The following is an 18,830-nucleotide window of genomic DNA, read 5'->3' on the forward strand; positions in this document are numbered from 1 at the left end:
GATTTTTAAACCAAGTGTGTTATGAACAGACAGACGTTTTTTTGTAATGAAGTATAATTCTTTCACGTGAAAGTACATTTGTAGAAAATGTGAGATTCGTTTTAATCTAATGTACGGTGTAAAAAAAAAAGTGATTTGGATTGCTTTTTAGCTTTGCACGTCTTTGTGCTCCGCAACGACCCGTAGCTAACGTTATTAGCTAAGCTAGCTTTGCTTTGGCCAGACAATATGCAGATGGTTAGATACCTAAAGGCGTTAACTTAGCTACACATATCCCAACTAGCTGGTTATTTACACCAGGGTCCGTTTTCTGCTTGTTAATTCACACATCAGAAGTATATATCGCACTATAGCGTAGATGTCATATTTGTGTGTATAGATAGCTAGACTCACAGTAACGTTAGCTGCCTCAACATATTAACTACATTCTGCAGAGATGTTGGAGGAGGAGCATACAGACAGACAGCACCAACTTGCCATGTTATGTCAGAAACTCGACCGAATTAAAACAAGATATCTAATCGAAGGTAATAACACGTTTTAATACGTTCCATAGCGAAGACAAAATGCGTCATATATTGTACATAATGATATGCCCGTATATAAGACCACTAAGTTTGCAAATACAGTATCAGGCAAAAGTTTGAACACCTACTCATTCCAGGGTTTGTCTTTGTATCACTATTTTCTACATTGTAGAATAATAGTGAAGACAAACTATGGAATCATGTAGTAACCAAAACTGTAAAATGTGAGATTCTTTGAAGTAGCCACCCTTTGCCTTGATGACAGCTTTGTACATTTTTGCATTATCTCAACCAGCTTTATGAGGTGGTCACCTGGAATTCAATTAACAGGTGTTCATTGTTAAGTTAATGTGTTGAATTTCATTCCTTCTTAATGCATTTGAGCCAATATGGAACATTTCAAGAACTGAAAGTTTCTTCAAGTGTAGTAGGAAAGAACATCAAGCTCTATGATGAAACTGGCTCTCATGAGGACCACCACAGGAAAGGAAGACCCCGAGTTACCTCTGCTGCAAAGGATAAGTTCATTAGAGTTAACTGCACCTCAGATTGCAGCCCAAATAAATACTTTACAGCGTTCAAGTAACAGACACATCTCAACATCAACTGTTCAGAGGAGACTGCGTGAATCAGGCCTTCATGGTCGAATTGCTGCAAAGAAACCACTAATAAAGGACACCAATAATAAGAAGAGACTTGCTAGGGCCAAGAAACACGAGCGCTGGAAATCTGTCCTTTGGTCTGATGAGTCCAAATTTGAGATTTTTGGATCCAGCTGCTGTGTCTTTGTGCGACAGAGTAGGTGAACAAATGATCTTTGCATGTGTGGGAACCACACATGAATTGCGTGAATTTCGATATGGTTTGCGCTTAGTGGGACTATCATTTGTTTTTCAACAGGACAATGACCCAACACACCTACAGGCTGTGTGAGGGCTATTTGACCAAGAAGGAGAGTGATGGAGTGCTGCATCAGATGACCTGGCCTCCACAATCACCTGACCTCAACCCAATTCAATGGTTTGGGATGAGTTGGACCGCCGAGTTTAGGAAAAGCAGCCAACAAGTGCTCAGCATATGTGGGACCTCCTTCAAGACTGTTAGAAAAGCATTACTCATGAAGCTGGTTGAGAGAATGCCAAGAGTGTGCAAAGCTGTCATCAAGGCAAAGGGTGGCTACTTTGAAGAATATTAAGTATTTTTATTGCTAAAACATTTGGTTACTACATGATTCCGTATGTGTTAATTCATAGTTTTGATGTCTTCACTATTATTCTACAATATAGTAAAAAATAAAGAGAAACCAGTGAATGACTAGGTGTGTCAACTTTTGATTGGTACTGTAAATGGTCACCCACTGTCTTTTTTCCTCGCATTTTCATGCAGATGAAACTGATAATATCAACCAGGCCATTGGCTCAAATTCCCCTGAAACGTGTCTCGCATATCTGATGGACTTGGAGAAGAAAGGAGACCCTCACTTGGATCCTAGTCATCTCACAAAGCTTACAGACTTCTATACCCGTGTATTCTCAACTATGCCACTGGGAAAACACTGCAAAAATGAGAGCTATGCCAGAATGCTGGTCAGATTTGCAGAGCTGAATGTGTGAGTGATCCGTGATCATACTTTTCTATGAGAGGGTTGAGCCTTGTTTTGCAACATGTTCCTCTGTGATTGTACTTTAGCTGCATCAGTTAAAAATACAATGTGTAGGGTGTATTAATAATATTTAAAGTGGCAATCTGGGATTTGGGAAAACAACAAAGTGGGCGTCCTGACACTTTTTGGTTAGCAGCTGAGGGATAAGGTTAGAGAAATTTAACCACTCAAATTCATGGATGCAAGGACTGACCATCCATGAGTTAAAAATGATAGTTTTATCCATGTTTTGAAGCTATTCAGTCTTTGTTTACAATTACATGGTTTACAAATAAGTTTAGATGTTGGGTTCTGATGGATTACGACAGTTGAACTAAGCTCATGAGAAATGTATACTAGTAAATGTATTTTCTTCCAAAAATCAATGGCTAATTTCCTAGTTTAAATCCAAAAAATGGATGTACCAATCCCAGATTGCCCCTTTGAAAAGAGTTCTTTTTAGTATTTAGTTTAGGTCTGTCAAATGAGTCCTTTAATATCTTTCAGAATCCAAGACACCAAGGGGGCAGAGGACAACTTCAATGTTGCGACTACACACTGCCAGGATTTTGCTTTTGTCCACATTGCACACGCTCAGTTTGAACTGTCTCAAGGTAGAGAGATGCACAACAATCTTAGGTTTGACTGTCATAGATGATTTATACACACAGATGACACAATTTGGGTTATTTACTAAACTTTAGCTCCATGGATTTACCAGCTTTCTCATATTGATAAATACTCAGACACCCATAGCAACTATTGTATCTCTAACATCTTATTTATTTACTGACGATACATGCATCAGTCCAATCTGTGAAGCTCACATTCAGAAACTCCATAATGCTGCAGGAAAGTACTATTGGTAGGTAGCCTAGTGGTTAGAGCGTTGGGCCAGTAACCGAAAGGTTGCTAGATCGAATACCCGAGCTGACAAGGTAAAAATCTGTCATTCTGCCCCTGAACAAGGCAGTTAACCCACTGTTTCCCGGTGAGTTGTCATTGTAAATAAGAATTTGTTCTTAAATGACTTGCCTAGTTAAATAAATGAAAACATCTAGTCAGTAAGTTTATTTTTTATTATGAATATATTTTTTACTCCCCCATCTCAAAAGGCAACACAAAGAAAAGTACTTGGATACTTCAGAGGGCCATTGAACTGAGTGCCAAACCCAACGACCTGCTGGAGGCTGCTATGCAGAACTTGACTTTGGGCAAAGCAGAACTTCTTTCCTCTGAGGATAAGGAAAATGTACCAGGTTTGTTTTTTTTATTAACCTGAAGACCATCGGGGAGGCAGGTAGCCTAGTGGTTAGAGCATTGGACTAGTAACCAAAATTTTGCAAGATCGAATCCCTGAGCTGACAAGGTAAAAATCTGTCGTTCTGCCCCTGAACAAGGCAGTTCACCCACAGTTCCTAGGCTGTCATTGAAAATAATATGTTCTTAACTGATTTGCCTAGTTAAATAAAGGTAAAAAAGAAAAAAATCTTGATTTATATAATAAATAAATACATGACCATGTTTCTTCAGCCTAGATTTTCTTTAATGCAATCACAGCTTTTATGCTACTTTTGTGTACTAGTACTGTATATTAATTGTCTTAATGTTTTGTCAAAACTATTTTTCCTTCAGTCTCAACTTATAATACACATGGTTCTGCGAAAAATGGAACAGAATTTTGCAAAGTCTTGAGAAACTCCGACGGTACAGGCGACTTGCAGCTTTCCAGTATTTTTTCTTCAGGGTAAAATAAGTGTTTTGTTTTTTACAGTTCCAAGTTCTCACACCAAGCTTCTCTCTTTGTTTTGCTTTACATTCTTCTATTCTGTCTCGTGAAAAACAATTGACACAGGTCTTCTCATTCTCTTAGAACAATGGAACCACGGAATGGACCCCAAGAGGACAAGGTTCCAGCTTGGAGGTCTGGTTCTCAACGAAAGAGAGCCGTTGGCATGGTTAGTTTTTATTAGTAGTAGTGTTGGGGTGTGGGGGTGGTGGTAATTGATACAGTTACATATCGCAATATTTTTTGGGATAATATTGTATCGATACTTTGACAAGTATCGATTGTTTTTTGTTAGGTAGCGTTAGCTAGTGCTAGTAGGCTGTACCTGCGGCAAAACCTGGATACTTTTCATCCTATAGCTTGTTCTCCATATTATTTTTAAATAGTGAGCCAACATCTTGTCTCATCTTTTTTTCATGACTGATCAAAACTTGTTTTTTTTATTATGGCTCTCTCTTGTCTTTGCAGCAGACATATAGTGAGGGTTATGTTTGGAACATCAAATCGCAATTAAATCACAGTATCGAATCACAATGCATATAGAATCGTGAGAATCGCAATACATACCGTATCGGTACCTAAGTATCATGAGAATATCATATCGTGAGGTGCTTGGCATATTCCCACCCCTAGTTTTAAAGTAGTTTTTCTATCACTTCTCTGGTTTTAAATAATATCCTGTTCTTTATTATCCTGCCTCTAGGCAGGGAGAGAGAGCAGTAGACTACAGGCAATCTCAGAAATGGATGATGATGACAGTGATGGAAGACAAGTGAAGATGGAGGCTCTCATCTCAAGTAGCTTGTCCAGGTAAGCATTATTTACCGATGTCAAGGGAACACTATCAGAACACACAGGATTACAAAGCCTAAACTGATGAATGGAACTTTGTTTTAGGCAAACTTCTGGTTCAAGTGCAACGTTATCCTCGGCCAAGAAGCGTGTTGAAGATGGGGATTTCCTCAATCTAAAGGTTTGTGAATGAAAATCCCCACCTTTCAGTGGTAATTATAGATTGAAGAATTTTCTAGTGCCTGGCCCAACTGTTTACAATTATATACAATAACATGGAGAGCAGAGCATAGTAAAGTGACATCTTACATAATATTATTTTAAAGACTGGAGTTGATTGGGACAGTCATATATATCATTGTTGATTTGCTCTCTCAGACACCTATCATTAGCCCTGAGCCACGCCCATGGAAGGACATGGGAATTGTGGACTCCACCACTACACTGCTGCACAGGCAAGATAGGAGAGATGACACTAGGATGGAAGGTATGTACAGTGCCTTGCGAAAGTATTCGGCCCCCTTGAACTTTGCGACCTTTTGCCACATTTCAGGCTTCAAACATAAAGATATAAAACTGTATTTTTTTGTGAAGAATCAACAACAAGTGGGACACAATCATGAAGTGGAACGACATTTATTGGATATTTCAAACTTTTTTAACAAATCAAAAACTGAAAAATTGGGCGTGCAAAATTATTCAGCCCCCTTAAGTTAATACTTTGTAGCGCCACCTTTTGCTGCAATTACAGCTGTAAGTCGCTTGGGGTATGTCTCTATCAGTTTTGCACATCGAGAGACTGAAATGTTTTCCCATTCCTCCTTGCAAAACAGCTCGAGCTCAGTGAGGTTGGATGGAGAGCATTTGTGAACAGCAGTTTTCAGTTCTTTCCACAGATTCTCGATTGGATTCAGGTCTGGACTTTGACTTGGCCATTCTAACACCTGGATATGTTTATTTTTGAACCATTCCATTGTAGATGTTGCTTTATGTTTTGGATCATTGTCTTGTTGGAAGACAAATCTCCGTCCCAGTCTCAGGTCTTTTGCAGACTCCATCAGGTTTTCTTCCAGAATGGTCCTGTATTTGGCTCCATCCATCTTCCCATCATTTTTAACCATCTTCCCTGTCCCTGCTGAAGAAAAGCAGGCCCAAACCATGATGCTGCCACCACCATGTTTGACAGTGGGGATGGTGTGTTCAGGGTGATGAGCTGTGTTGCTTTTACGCCAAACATAACATCTTGCATTACATCTTGCTGAAAGTAAAGGGGCTGAATAATTTTGCACGCCCAATTTTTCAGTTTTTGATTTGTTAAAAAAGTTTGAAATATCCAATAAATGTCGTTCCACTTCATGATTGTGTCCCACTTGTTGTTGATTCTTCACAAAAAAATACAGTTTTATATCTTTATGTTTGAAGCCTGAAATGTGGCAAAAGGTCGCAAAGTTCAAGGGGGCCGAATACTTTCGCAAGGCACTGTACCTTTACATTGAAGTGAAACCATTTTGGCCTAGTTGATGACGGTGCAAAAATGCTTGTTTAGTGAGAAGCATTAGTTGTCGCACACCAACATATTCATAGAGGTGCGCACTAACGGAATGGTAAACTTGGGGAAAAAATGTATTCTCACGCATATCGAGTTTATGTTCTCTGCTGTTTCAATGGTAGATACCACTGACAATATAAACCAGATAATTGGTTCCAACTCCCCTGAGGCTTGCCGGATGTATCTGACCAAGCTGGAGAAGAGGGGCAATCCTCAGACAGACACCAACCTTCTCCTAAAGCTGAAGGACAGCTATTCCAGAGTCTTCTCCAGACTGCCATTGGGAATGTACAGCAACAGTGAGAGCTATGCCAAGATGCTGGTCCGATATGCTGAACTCAAAGGGTGAGTGTACTTCAGGATGTTTTTGGGTATAAAAAAAAAACTGCATATATTCACATACGTTATCCAGTGTTCTAGAATTGGTTTGATGACTGTAAAATTTTTTACTTAAAAAAAAAATGTCCTCTGTAGCATTGATGACCCAGATGATGCTCGGGACAACTTCATCGTTGCGAGATCCAACTGCAAAAGCTTTGCCTTTGTGCACATAGCACATGCTCAGTTTGAGGTTGCTCGAGGTAGATTGCTCTTTTTTATTTTTATTTTACATAAACGATTGTGCATAATATATGATTTAGACACTGAACATTTCTATTTTAATACTAAAGAGATTTTTGTTCATATTCTTCCAAAAGCTCAGGTCAAGAAAGGCACGTCAATACTACAGAAAGGCCTCCAGGTGAACGCAAAGCCCACTGAACTAATTGAGACTGCAATGCAGAAACTAAAAGCTGGGAATTACCAGTTTCTCCCCGCAGAAGACCGAGAGAGTCTCCCAGGTAGGTTTCATTTAAATTTAGTCAATTATGCTGTATGTCTTGGTGGTGTTCATTAGGGCATGGAATGGAAAACGGAGTCCCTCTCTGTTTTCTCCTGTATGGTACCTAATGAACATGACCCTGTTCATCCTGACTACAAAGTGATAACGGCTTCAAGCTTAAAGCTTGCAAACCTGATGTAAGTTTTAGTTGAATAGATGCCTTATGTGTGTTTCTTTTTTTAGAGCCACTGTCTCACGGGTCATTGAGTCTGTCAAACTATGGTAGAGAGAGGGAGCCGGAGATTCCCACCCGTTTACCTCTGAGCCAGACACAGCCCAAACCCTCTAGCATGGAGCTGTCTTCAGGGTGGAAAATACCAGCCCATGTAAGCAGAGTTGTGTCTCCAGAGGTTTGTCTTTCCATTTTATTTTTGGGGTTACAACTATGTTATCAACATAGAATGTGCTGGCATCAAACTCCAATTTAGTTTGTTCATTCTTAAGACTGAGTTAAAACCTCTCTCTTTTGGCCTCTGTTTTGACACTCTTAACACTTATATTTTTGTTTTCTTTTGGGTTCTTCTATTTTAACCTCCTGAGTTTAACGTTGTGTGTGTGTTTGGTCGTCATCAGGAGAAGCACACCCCTCCTGATTTCACGCCCATTCCACGTCTGGTGGACTCTCTACCCACCCCATCACTTCCTCTCCCGTCCAGACTCAACCCACCCGTCGCCTGCCAGATGCCCAACTACAAAGACACCAGGGCCAACAGGTGAGGGGCTGGATAGGACATGTATATAACATAACAGCTCTTGTACAATGATCCTAATCAGCATAATCTAATGATTCTATTTCAGCTCTTGAGATATTAGGAAATGGTATTGTCAGTGTTGGGGATTACCAATGACTTCCCATTGCAAGAAGTTGAGCTACATTAAAGCTGCCCTCAAGAAAAATATAGTTGAACTAAAGTTACTTTGAGAACTACCTTGTGGAAAAATTATCATATTTAAATTTGAACTGTCATAATGTAAATTTAAGACTGTCATCCATACTGTGACATGGCGTAAGTAACAGTCACGGCAGACAGTGTAGTGAGATCTGTGAGTGCATTTAGTCTTGGAATCCAGAGGAAAGATGGGAAGCACTTTCTTTGACATTTGAATTCCCCTCTCCTCACAGTTACTTTACCCCTGGGGTCAAGAGGAACTCCCCATATGCGGGCCCTCTCTCAGCAGCCCATAAAGCCGGCCCTGCCCAGCAGCAGCCGTGCACCCCCCTCAGCCAGGTGTCCTATGCCCAACAGACCCACCAGGTAAACCACAAATGCCATCCATGGGATTTCCCTGATCATTTGACCTGAACAGGCAAAACGCAGTCAGGTCAGGAGGAACAAAGTCATAGCCCTAGTTATGTTCTCTTTTTGTGAGTTTGCTGTTTAAATTATAGGCCTATTGTCAAATGAAATGTGGACTCTATGGTTGAATGACTCTGCACTTGTCTGTTACTTCAGGCTTCTGCCGTTGCTCTCTCAAACAAGTCCATTGTGATAAAGGGCAAACGGTTCCTCGTCCTGAAGATGATTGGCCGAGGTGGATCCAGTAAGGTAGGGGTTAGTTGTCTTGTTCATTAGGGCACAATGTAACAAAAGCTCTCATAACATTGTGCAACGGAAAACAAAAAACAGACAACTTACTTGTTGGACAATTTAAGATGGTACTTCCCTGTTTCAATTGGTTTGAAACCTGAAGATACCAGGGAAGTACTACAGGTGTTTTTTGGGCTAATTGGATGTTTTTTCAGCTGGTTTGATGGTAGGTTCTCTGTCTTTTCAGGTGTACCAGGTTCTGGACCAACGTAATCAGCTGTTTGCTGTGAAGTATGTGAACCTGGAGGAGGCCGATGCCCAGACAGTGGAGAGCTACAAGAACGAGATAGAGCATCTCAATCGCCTGCAGCAGTACAGTGATCAGATCATCAAGCTGTATGATTAGTGAGTGTTCACTACTCTGACTTATTCAGCTAGGGTACATTTATTATATTTTTTGATGAAAATGCATACACATACGTATATATCCAAAACATAAGAAAAACTTGTGGTACTGGTACGTACATAAAAATAAAATACACATGGCCTAAATAAAATTTAAAAATTAAGAATAACACAACGTATTTCAAATGTGTTTGTTTTTTTACCCCATTTTCGTGATGTCCAATTGGTAGTTACGATCTTGTGTCATCAATCTTGTATCAACTCCCCAACGGGAGAGGCGAAGGTTGAGTCATGCGTCCTCCGAAAAATGACCCGCAAAGCTGCACTGCTTCTTAACACCTGCTCGTTTAACCTTGAAGCCAGCTGCACCAATGTGTCAGAGGAAACAGTTCTGCTGACGAGTGAAGTCAGCTTGCAGGCGCCCGCCACAAGGAGTCGCTAGAGCGCGATGAGCCAAGGAAAGCCCCTGGCCAAAACCCTCCCCTAACCCGGAAGACGCTGGGCCAATTGTGCGCCGCCCTATGGGACTCCCGGTCACGTCTGGCTGTGACACAGCCTGGGATCGATCCCCAGGCTGTAGTAACGCCTCAACACTGCGATGCAGTGCCTTAGACCACTGTGCCACTCGGGAGGCCCCGACACAACGTATTTTGATTGTGGTCCTCTGTTCCATCCCACTATACATGTCATGTGATTCCCAGTGAGCAGTGCTTTTTATCTCTTTTATTCCAGTGAAATAACCAACAGCTACATCTACATGCTGATGGAATGTGGTAACCTGGACCTCAGCACCTGGCTACGCAACCGTAAAACTATCAACCCGCTGGAGAGGAAGTTATACTGGAAGAATATGCTGGAGGCAGTCCAGACCATCCACAAACATGGTTATTATCTCTCCATCTTGAACTCTGTATCTCTCTTCATCAGTATCCCTTATGTTTTCTAAGTTCCTCATACCCAAGCATTGCAGTCTCTACGACAAGCCTTTTAACTTTTTTCTGTAACTTTTTTTTTGTGTAGGTATTGTCCATTGTGACTTGAAGCCAGCCAATTTTGTGATTGTGAATGCCTCGCTGAAATTGATCGACTTTGGCATTGCAAACAGCATCCAGCCTGATGTGACAAGCATTATGAAAGATTCTCAGGTAAGAGCACAACCCCCATCTCCAACTGTAGTTAATAATGTATGTGTACATAACCAGAAGCTTTCCAGAATAAGGATATTGATCTTCAAGAAAAAAATTCTAAACACAGGTTGGGACCTTGAACTACATGCCCCCTGAAGCCATCAAAGACACTTCATCCCAGCCAGGGAAGGCAAGCTCTAAGGTGCGCTGATGTCCCTTCCTTCTTATCCAAAACAATGTATTTTTAATACATGCATATTCCATATGAACTCATTTATATCAATGTTGGAAGATTATGCATGTTTAATGATGTATAATGAATCTGTTGATTTGATTCATAGATTAGTACTAAAGGTGATGTGTGGTCCCTTGGTTGCATCATGTACTGCATGACCTATGGGAAGACTCCATTCCAGACCATCACCAACCAGATCACCAAGCTACACGCCATCATTGACCCGACCCATGAGATGGAGTTCCCTGACATTGCAGAGAAGGATCTGCTGGATGTGTTGAAGGTGAGCGATTCCATTCATTCTGCAATGTATTGGCTTTTTGGTTGAGTTTTGATTTAGTGTGAATGACATGGATAAATGGGATCTGGTGGGTTATGTTTTTTTTCCTACCACCAGAGGTGCTTGGTACGAAACCCAAGAGAGCGGATTTCCATCGCGGAGCTGCTGGAGCATTCATACCTAAAGCTTCAGTCTCAGCAACAGTCACCTGTGCCAGGTACATAAACTCGCACACATTATGCATATTTATACCTCATACCTGCCATAATACCAAGTGTTTTTATTTATTTTTTAAATAAGCGAAATTATTGCACCAACTTTCATTTTGTCTGCCTCTCTATCTCCTTTCAGCACCTCCTGACAATAATGATCTGAAGAGGATCCTCAACGAGCTCGCTGCCTTACAGTCTCCCAACAGCATTGCCAGGGCTGCTAATGTAAGCATGATAATGTGGAATTTCCAATAATAATTGTCTTATCGTCGTTTGCTTTAACTGACTGGCGTCTTCTCTGCAATCGACAGAACTTGGCGAAAATGTGCAACAGTGGTCGGAAACTGGACGCTGCAGGGTGTGTAAAGTCATCCAGCCATCTCAACTGGAAGATGTAGATGCTCCACTGATGGCCTAAAAAAAACAAAGGGGTCAGCAGATGGGACTCCATTCCTAGCCTAAGTCGAGCTTTACCCAATAGATACACTGCCCATTCCATGCTTCAGCACAACCGGAAAAATACATGCTGTTTGGCAGTACACTGGCCCTGTTTGAATACTTTGAAAATGTTTCCCCTTTTTAAAGTAATCACTGATCTGTCATGTCTGGAATGGTGAAAGCTATGAAGTGGAACCTTTGCTTTTATTCTATCCAAGTATGTTAGATCAGTGGTAACACAGAGGATGGGAGGAAAAAAGGAAGCATTTGAACTGTTTTTAAGCAGGGTCCATAAATGCCCTAGAGAGCTCTACCATCTCCATGTTTTATTCTCTCATGTCTTCATGACTTCCCCTTGCTCGCATCTTGAAGGATACGGATCTACACTTTTTTTTATTTTTAAGATGGACACTTTTTTTGTGTTTCCTTACTTTGCACATTTTACTGTACTCTCAAACATGTAACTACAAAAAAAATGCTCAACAAATGAACTAGCTAACTGTATTATTGATGTTTATTTCTTTCAGCTGTCAATTTCATCTGTAGTTATTTATAGGTGTGTGTATATACAGTTGAATTCGGAAGTTTACATACATGTTAGCCAAATACATTTACTCAGTTTTTCACAATTCCTGACATTTAATCCTAGTAAAAATTCCCTGTCTTAGGTCAGTTAGGATCACCACTTTATTTTAAGAATGTGAAATGTCAAAAATAGAGTGATTTATTTCTTTCAGCTTTTATTTCAGCTTTTATTTATTTCATCACATTCCCAGTGGGTCAGACGTTTACATACACACAATTAGTATTTGGTAGCATTGCCTTTAAATTGTTTAACTTGGGTCAAATGTTTCGGGTAGCCTTCCACAAGCTTCCCACAATAAGTTGGGTGAATTTTGGCCCATTCCTCCTGACAGAGCTGGTGTAACTGAGTCAGGTTTGTAAGGCCTCCTTGATCACACATGCTTTTTCAGTTCTGCCCACAAATTTTCTGTAGGATTGCGGTCAGAGCTTTGTGGTGGCCACTCCAATACCTTGACTTTGTTGTCCTTAAGCCATTTTGCCACAACTTTGGAAGTTGTCCATTTGGAAGACCCATTTGTGACCAAGCTTTAACTTCCTGACTGATGTCTTGAGATGTTGCTTCAATATATCCACATAATTTTCCTTGCCATCTATTTTGTGAAGTGCACCAGTCCCTCCTGCAGCAAAGCACCCCCACAACATGATGCAACCGTGCTTCACGGTTGGGATGGTGTTCTTCCACTTGCATGCCTCCCTCTTTTTCTTCCAAACATAAGGATGGTCATTATGGCCAAACAGTTATATTTTTGTTTCATCAGACCGACCAGAGGACATTTCTCCAATAAGTACAATCTTTGTCCCCATGTGCAGTTGCAAACCGTAGTCTGGCTTTTTATGGCGGTTTTGGAGCAGTGGCTTCTTCCTTGCTGAGTGGCCTTTCAGGTTATGTCGATATAGGACTCGTTTCTCACATTGGATATAGATACTTTTTGTTCTAGGATTGACTTGCACTTTTTGCACCAAAGTACGACAGAACATGTCTCCTTCCTGAGCGGTATGACGGCTGCATGGTCCCATGGTGTTTATACTTGCATACTATTGTTTGTACAGATGACTGTGGTACCTTCAGGCGTTTGGAAATTGCTCCCGAGGATGAACAAGACTGGTGGAGGTCTACAATTTTTGTTTGGCTTTTTTCTTTTGATTTTCCCATGATGTCAAGCAAAGAGGCACTGAGTTTGAAGGTAGGACTTGAAATACATCCACAGGTACATCAAATTATGTCAATTAGCCTATCAGAAGCTTCTAAATCCAGGACATCATTTTCTGGAATTTTCCAAGCTGTTTAAAGGCACAGTCAATTTAGTGTGTGTAAACTTCTGACCCACTGCAATTGTGATACAGTGAAATAATCTGTCTGTAAACAGTTGTTGGAAAAATAACTTGTCATGCACAAAGTAGATGTCCGAACTGACTTGCCAAAACTAGTTTGTTAAACCAAAAAATTGTGGAGTGGTTGAAAAATGAGTTTTAATGACTCCAACCTAATTGAATGTAAACTTCTGACTTCAACTGTGTATGTGTGTGTATATATATATATATATATATATATATATATATATATATATATATATATATATATATATTAATACTTGCACTGGTAGGATACAAATAACTGGAAGTCTTGAATGAATTATAAGTGAAGCTGCTGAATGGATGAGAGGAGGAATTTTATGTGGGGGTGATAACCTGCTCTGACAATATAAGATGGGCTGATTTCAGTGTATGGTAATAATGCTGTCTCAAATTGATATCAAAACCAACCAAAGGATTTCAGCACCAGATCAGCGAGAGCTTTGAATACTGCATGCACCATTTTCTAATACCTCCATCAGCATGACTGTTCCATGCTCTTCATGACACCAGACATATTCCTCTCTTTTTTTCCACCTTTTGCACCCAGGAATGGTTTCCACTAGATAGCACAGCCACAAAGTCTAAATTAGCTTTTGTAAAAATTCATGAAAAACAAAAATGTGCTTTTTGGACTTTAAGGTTAGCAGTGTGTTTAAACGGGTCATTAGTAGACTTTTTACCTAAGCACAGTCCTTAACTTGGGCAGGAGCTCACTGGAAATGAGTAAAGGATTTTATTCTGCTAGAGTTCCTGAGCCTCCTATAGAATATTATCTCAAAAGTATTGAGTTCCTGCACCTAAATATAAATGAGTACCGGCACGTATTTCAGGCCAAGTCATGCACTGGCCTAAACATGCATTTATAGTCAGGTAAAATTCATAGCAAGCAGTGGTGAGGGGGTGGGAAAACAAAAGGGATATATGGTATATATTGACAATAATACATTTTATTTGGCAGATGCCTTTCAGGACACTCAAGAACATCTTACATAAAATCTGGTACTGTAAATTAAATCTATTTAATTTAGATCTTTGTAATGAATTGGAATTTTGCTTTATTATTTACAAGGAAAATACAAAAACACTATTTTAAAAACTATCAGCTTATTTTTAGAATAATGGCCAGGTTCTGACATGTGTCACTTCACACTTATACCATGTGCAGTGAACAGTAGCTATTGCTGTGTAGGCTACACATCGTTAGCTAGACTCACAAGGCTAGCAAAAACAAGGGCCCAAACAAAGCTCACTGTTCAATGTTTTCAAGAGGCAGTGTATAGAAGATGATGTTGGAGCATGTGTCAAGTCATTTGATATCAGTGATTTTGCCATGAAGGGCCTCCAGTCCCCCTCTATATCAATCACTGATTGCATTGATCTAATCGAGGGCCTTAAAGACAGTTTCAGTACATTCAGAGGCAATGATCAGCACTACAATGCTGTTTTTATTCAGCACTTTTAGAAATCATGAAACACTCTTCTCCACTTCGACTCGCACTCCCTCCCTCGGCTGAGAAATTACCATCAGTCAAGTGAAAATAAAATAAGTTATTTCAGTTTATGCTCTGATTTGCCTCAGGTAATAGGCTACAACAACTGGCCTATTTCTTCACCAATCTTTTATACTTTCTCCGGAACATGAAATTTGTTTGTACCTCAAGTTCTGTGAGGTGGAAGGAATTCCTTTATTCTCCATGAAAATCTACTCTCTCTATACTGTGTGGCCCCGTGGCAGGGTCTTCTCAGGAATTTACGACGTCTCTCTGACCACAGCAACCTAGTTGAAGGAGGCAAGGGGGAGGCAGGGAGAGGGGGATGGGGCTTGCTATACCCAAAGAGGCCAACATCATGACAGTGGTGTAAAAAGTATTCTGTTCAGAGTGGTCCCTTTATGGATCATTTGATGAATATGAGGTTAAAGCATTGTACAGGACTTGATTTACACCTAACCAATAAAACCAACTATACATGCTTATGAGATTTCCTCCACCCTGGTAATGCATTTTGAAATATGCTGTTAAATAGAACCAATTATTTTTTTTGTATAAACTTACTCAACCGTTTAAAGTGTTAGGTAGAGACTTATTATGGATAGAGCATGACATCTACTGGGGACTGAGACAGTTCAACCCAGTTAATACATATTGATCCCTCCAAAGCATTACATATTAATCTTAAAATAATAAACATTTAATAAATATTGAAGCAGAAAGGGAATTTCCAACAGAAATTTGAAATAAATATAGAATATCTTTTGAAGGTACAGTGCCTTGCGAAAGTATTCGGCCCCCTTGAACTTTGCGACCTTTTGCCACATTTCAGGCTTCAAACATAAAGATATAAAACTATTTTTTTGTGAAGAATCAACAACAAGTGGGACACAATCATGAAGTGGAACGACATTTATTGGATATTTCAAACTTTTTTAACAAATCAAAAACTGAAAAATTGGGCGTGCAAAATTATTCAGCCCCCTTAAGTTAATACTTTGTAGCGCCACCTTTTGCTGCGATTACAGCTGTAAGTCGCTTGGGGTATGTCTCTATCAGTTTTGCACATCGAGAGACTGACATTTTTTCCCATTCCTCCTTGCAAAACAGCTCGAGCTCAGTGAGGTTGGATGGAGAGCATTTGTGAACAGCAGTTTTCAGTTCTTTCCACAGATTCTCGATTGGATTCAGGTCTGGACTTTGACTTGGCCATTCTAACACCTGGATATGTTTATTTTTGAACCATTCCATTGTAGATTTTGCTTTATGTTTTGGATCATTGTCTTGTTGGAAGACAAATCTCCGTCCCAGTCTCAGGTCTTTTGCAGACTTCATCAGGTTTTCTTCCAGAATGGTCCTGTATTTGGCTCCATCCATCTTCCCATCAATTTTAACCATCTTCCCTGTCCCTGCTGAAGAAAAGCAGGCCCAAACCATGATGCTGCCACCACCATGTTTGACAGTGGGGATGGTGTGTTCAGGGTGATGAGCTGTGTTGCTTTTACGCCAAACATAACGTTTTGCATTGTTGCCAAAAAGTTCAATTTTGGTTTCATCTGACCAGAGCACCTTCTTCCACATGTTTGGTGTGTCTCCCAGGTGGCTTGTGGCAAACTTTAAACTACACTTTTTATGGATATCTTTAAGAAATGGCTTTCTTCTTGCCACTCTTCCATAAAGGCCAGATTTATGCAATATACGACTGATTGTTGTCCTATGGACAGAGTCTCCCACCTCAGCTGTAGATCTCTGCAGTTCATCCAGAGTGATCATGGGCCTCTTGGCTGCATCTCTGCTCAGTATTCTCCTTGTATGAGCTGAAAGTTTAGAGGGACGGCCAGGTCTTGGTAGATTTGCAGTGGTCTGATACTCATTCCATTTCAATATTATCGCTTGCACAGTGCTCCTTGGGATGTTTAAAGCTTGGGAAATCTTTTCGTATCCAAATCCGGCTTTAAACTTCTTCACAACAGTATCTCGGACCTGCCTGGTGTGTTCCTTGTTCTTCATGATGCTCTCTGCGCTTTTAACGGACCTCTGAGACTATCACAGTGCAGGTGCATTTATACGAAGACTTGATTACACACAGGTGGATTGTATTTATCATCATTAGTCATTTAGGTCAACATTGGATCATTCAGAGATCCTCACTGAACTTCTGATGAGAGTTTGCTGCACTGAAAGTAAAGGGGCTGAATAATTTTGCACGCCCAATTTTTCAGTTTTTGATTTGTTAAAAAAGTTAGAAATATCCAATAAATGTCGTTCCACTTCATGATTGTGTCCCACTTGTTGTTGATTCTTCACAAAAAAATACAGTTTTATATCTTTATGTTTGAAGCCTGAAATGTGGCAAAAGGTCGCAAAGTTCAAGGGGGCCGAATACTTTCGCAAGGCACTGTATACTAAGATGAAAATAATGCCTTCCACTGTGGAGAAAGTTATCATGTTTATTTTGTTTTGTTTTAAACCTTGTTGTTTGAGATTGATCCAATTGTATAAGCAGAAGATTGAGAAGGTCTTCCTATTGGTAAGAAGGGAGTCCTAGTTGAAGGAAAAGTGAAAGTACAAAGTGAATGGTAATTGGCTTTCAGATAGATATCCAATAATGCAATATCTTAGTAATTTGAAGGAGTAAGACAGAAGGATTGAGTATTGGGACAGATATTAAATTAGAGGCTGCTTACTCTTCAAGGCTTGGGCCACTACTCTCGTGTTTAAGTCATCTGCTGTTTGGGTTAGAGATAACCTTCCTGTGGAACAATCGATAGCCGCCAGTACACACCGAACTCAAACAGGCTGTGAGAGACACAGTGGGGAAATTTGGGACAGTTTGTACATAATTGAATGTCAATGCAACAGGTAAAAAAATATTAAGATTACAAGAGATTCAGCTTTACAGGACACCGTATCATCTGATGTGTCTGAAGTATAATTCTGTATCCGCATGGGTTTATTGAGACTTCCTGCCCAAGATGCAGCAAACTCGATTAATGATTAAGAATCTTTAGGACTGATTAAATTGTAGCATAGTGAAACTAAGTACATGTTTATTTCCTTTCTTCCAGGACTGATGGAATGTCCGCTACCAAGTTTTTTTTTTTCATGTTCATCAATGATTCTGTATCTCTCCCTTTGAAAGGCTTCCTGAGGCAGGTGCCTTGGGAGAGCAGTTAAAAGTACCCGGATCCAGCTGTTAAGGGTCCTCCCAAATTAAGCAAGGCCTGGCCATGTTTACCCTATGATTTTTGCCACACATACCAGCACCCACACACCCCACCTGCTAAAATTTGTTAGTGGTTAATACTCTGTTTGATTTAGAAGTGGGGGTCTTTTTATTTGGTTTTAGTGGGTTTTTCACGTTAGAAAGGTTGCTGTGTCACGTTCTGACCTTAGTTTTTTTGTTATGTCTTTGTTTTAGCTTGGCCAGGGCGTGAGTTGGGTGGGTTGTCTATCTTTGTTTTTCTATGATTTGGGATTTCTGTGTTTGGCCTGGTATGGTTCTCAATCAGAGGCAGCTGTCAATTGTTGTCCCTGATTGAGAACCATACTTAGGTAGCCTGTTTTCACCCTTGAGTTTGTGGGATTCTGTATTTTACATTATAGCCATTACCATATATATGATTAAATATTATCTGATGTTGGTTGTGTGAGGTATCTGCATTTGTGCACTGGAGCATCATTATGAGATTAAACAACTTCTTGCTACTTGCCTGTTTGTGTGTGTGACAAGAACTGAGTAACATGGTGTGACCTGCATGTTGCAAAACTGTAGATAACAGCCCAGCAGATGCTTTGTCCTTGTGTTTGTATGTAACAATATTGAGCACATGGTGTGACTTGCTGTATCTTACAAAGTTGTGATAGGGAGGGGTGGTCATCTCGAGGTTTAACTGAGCAATGACCACAATAGCAGGAATGACCACAATAGCAGGAACTGAGCAACTGTTATAACTAGGGGGTGATACCAGAACAGTAGGAATCTATACAT

At 40.2% G+C, this 18,830-nt stretch overlaps 1 protein-coding gene across 2 annotated transcripts; it reads left to right on the forward strand.

Moving 5' to 3' along the window:
- The first annotated feature begins 159 nt into the window (after window positions 1-159).
- LOC139381076 (dual specificity protein kinase Ttk-like) lies at window positions 160-11,912 on the forward strand. Of its 2 annotated transcripts, none has more exons than XM_071124307.1 (24): window positions 160-527; window positions 1,914-2,136; window positions 2,677-2,783; window positions 3,285-3,428; window positions 3,805-3,916; window positions 4,043-4,127; window positions 4,662-4,768; window positions 4,856-4,931; window positions 5,129-5,237; window positions 6,422-6,644; window positions 6,774-6,880; window positions 6,998-7,141; window positions 7,366-7,532; window positions 7,756-7,895; window positions 8,306-8,438; window positions 8,637-8,729; window positions 8,959-9,116; window positions 9,849-10,000; window positions 10,137-10,261; window positions 10,371-10,445; window positions 10,585-10,761; window positions 10,876-10,975; window positions 11,110-11,195; window positions 11,282-11,912. In XM_071124307.1, exons 1-24 carry the CDS (start codon window positions 437-439, stop codon window positions 11,366-11,368), a joined length of 3,021 nt encoding a protein of 1,006 aa, XP_070980408.1. In that variant the 5' UTR covers window positions 160-436; the 3' UTR covers window positions 11,369-11,912. The 2 variants fall into 2 exon arrangements, with proteins under 2 accessions (XP_070980408.1, XP_070980418.1); XM_071124317.1 differs by having other exon boundaries at window positions 7,366-7,508.
- Window positions 11,913-18,830: the final 6,918 nt, after the last annotated feature.

This window comes from Oncorhynchus clarkii, chromosome 2, assembly GCF_045791955.1.
Source record: "Oncorhynchus clarkii lewisi isolate Uvic-CL-2024 chromosome 2, UVic_Ocla_1.0, whole genome shotgun sequence".
NCBI classification, from domain to species: Eukaryota; Metazoa; Chordata; class Actinopteri; order Salmoniformes; family Salmonidae; genus Oncorhynchus; species Oncorhynchus clarkii.

Bases quoted from the DNA above. Each gene is read 5' to 3' on its own strand.
- LOC139381076 (XM_071124307.1), top strand. From the start codon at position 437: ATGTTGGAGGAGGAGCATACAGACAGACAGCACCAACTTGCCATGTTA. The intron at 3,429-3,804 runs GTTTGTTTTTTT...TTTTTCCTTCAG, and splicing joins GGATAAGGAAAATGTACCAG to TCTCAACTTATAATACACAT. The intron at 10,976-11,109 runs GTACATAAACTC...ATCTCCTTTCAG, and splicing joins GCAACAGTCACCTGTGCCAG to CACCTCCTGACAATAATGAT.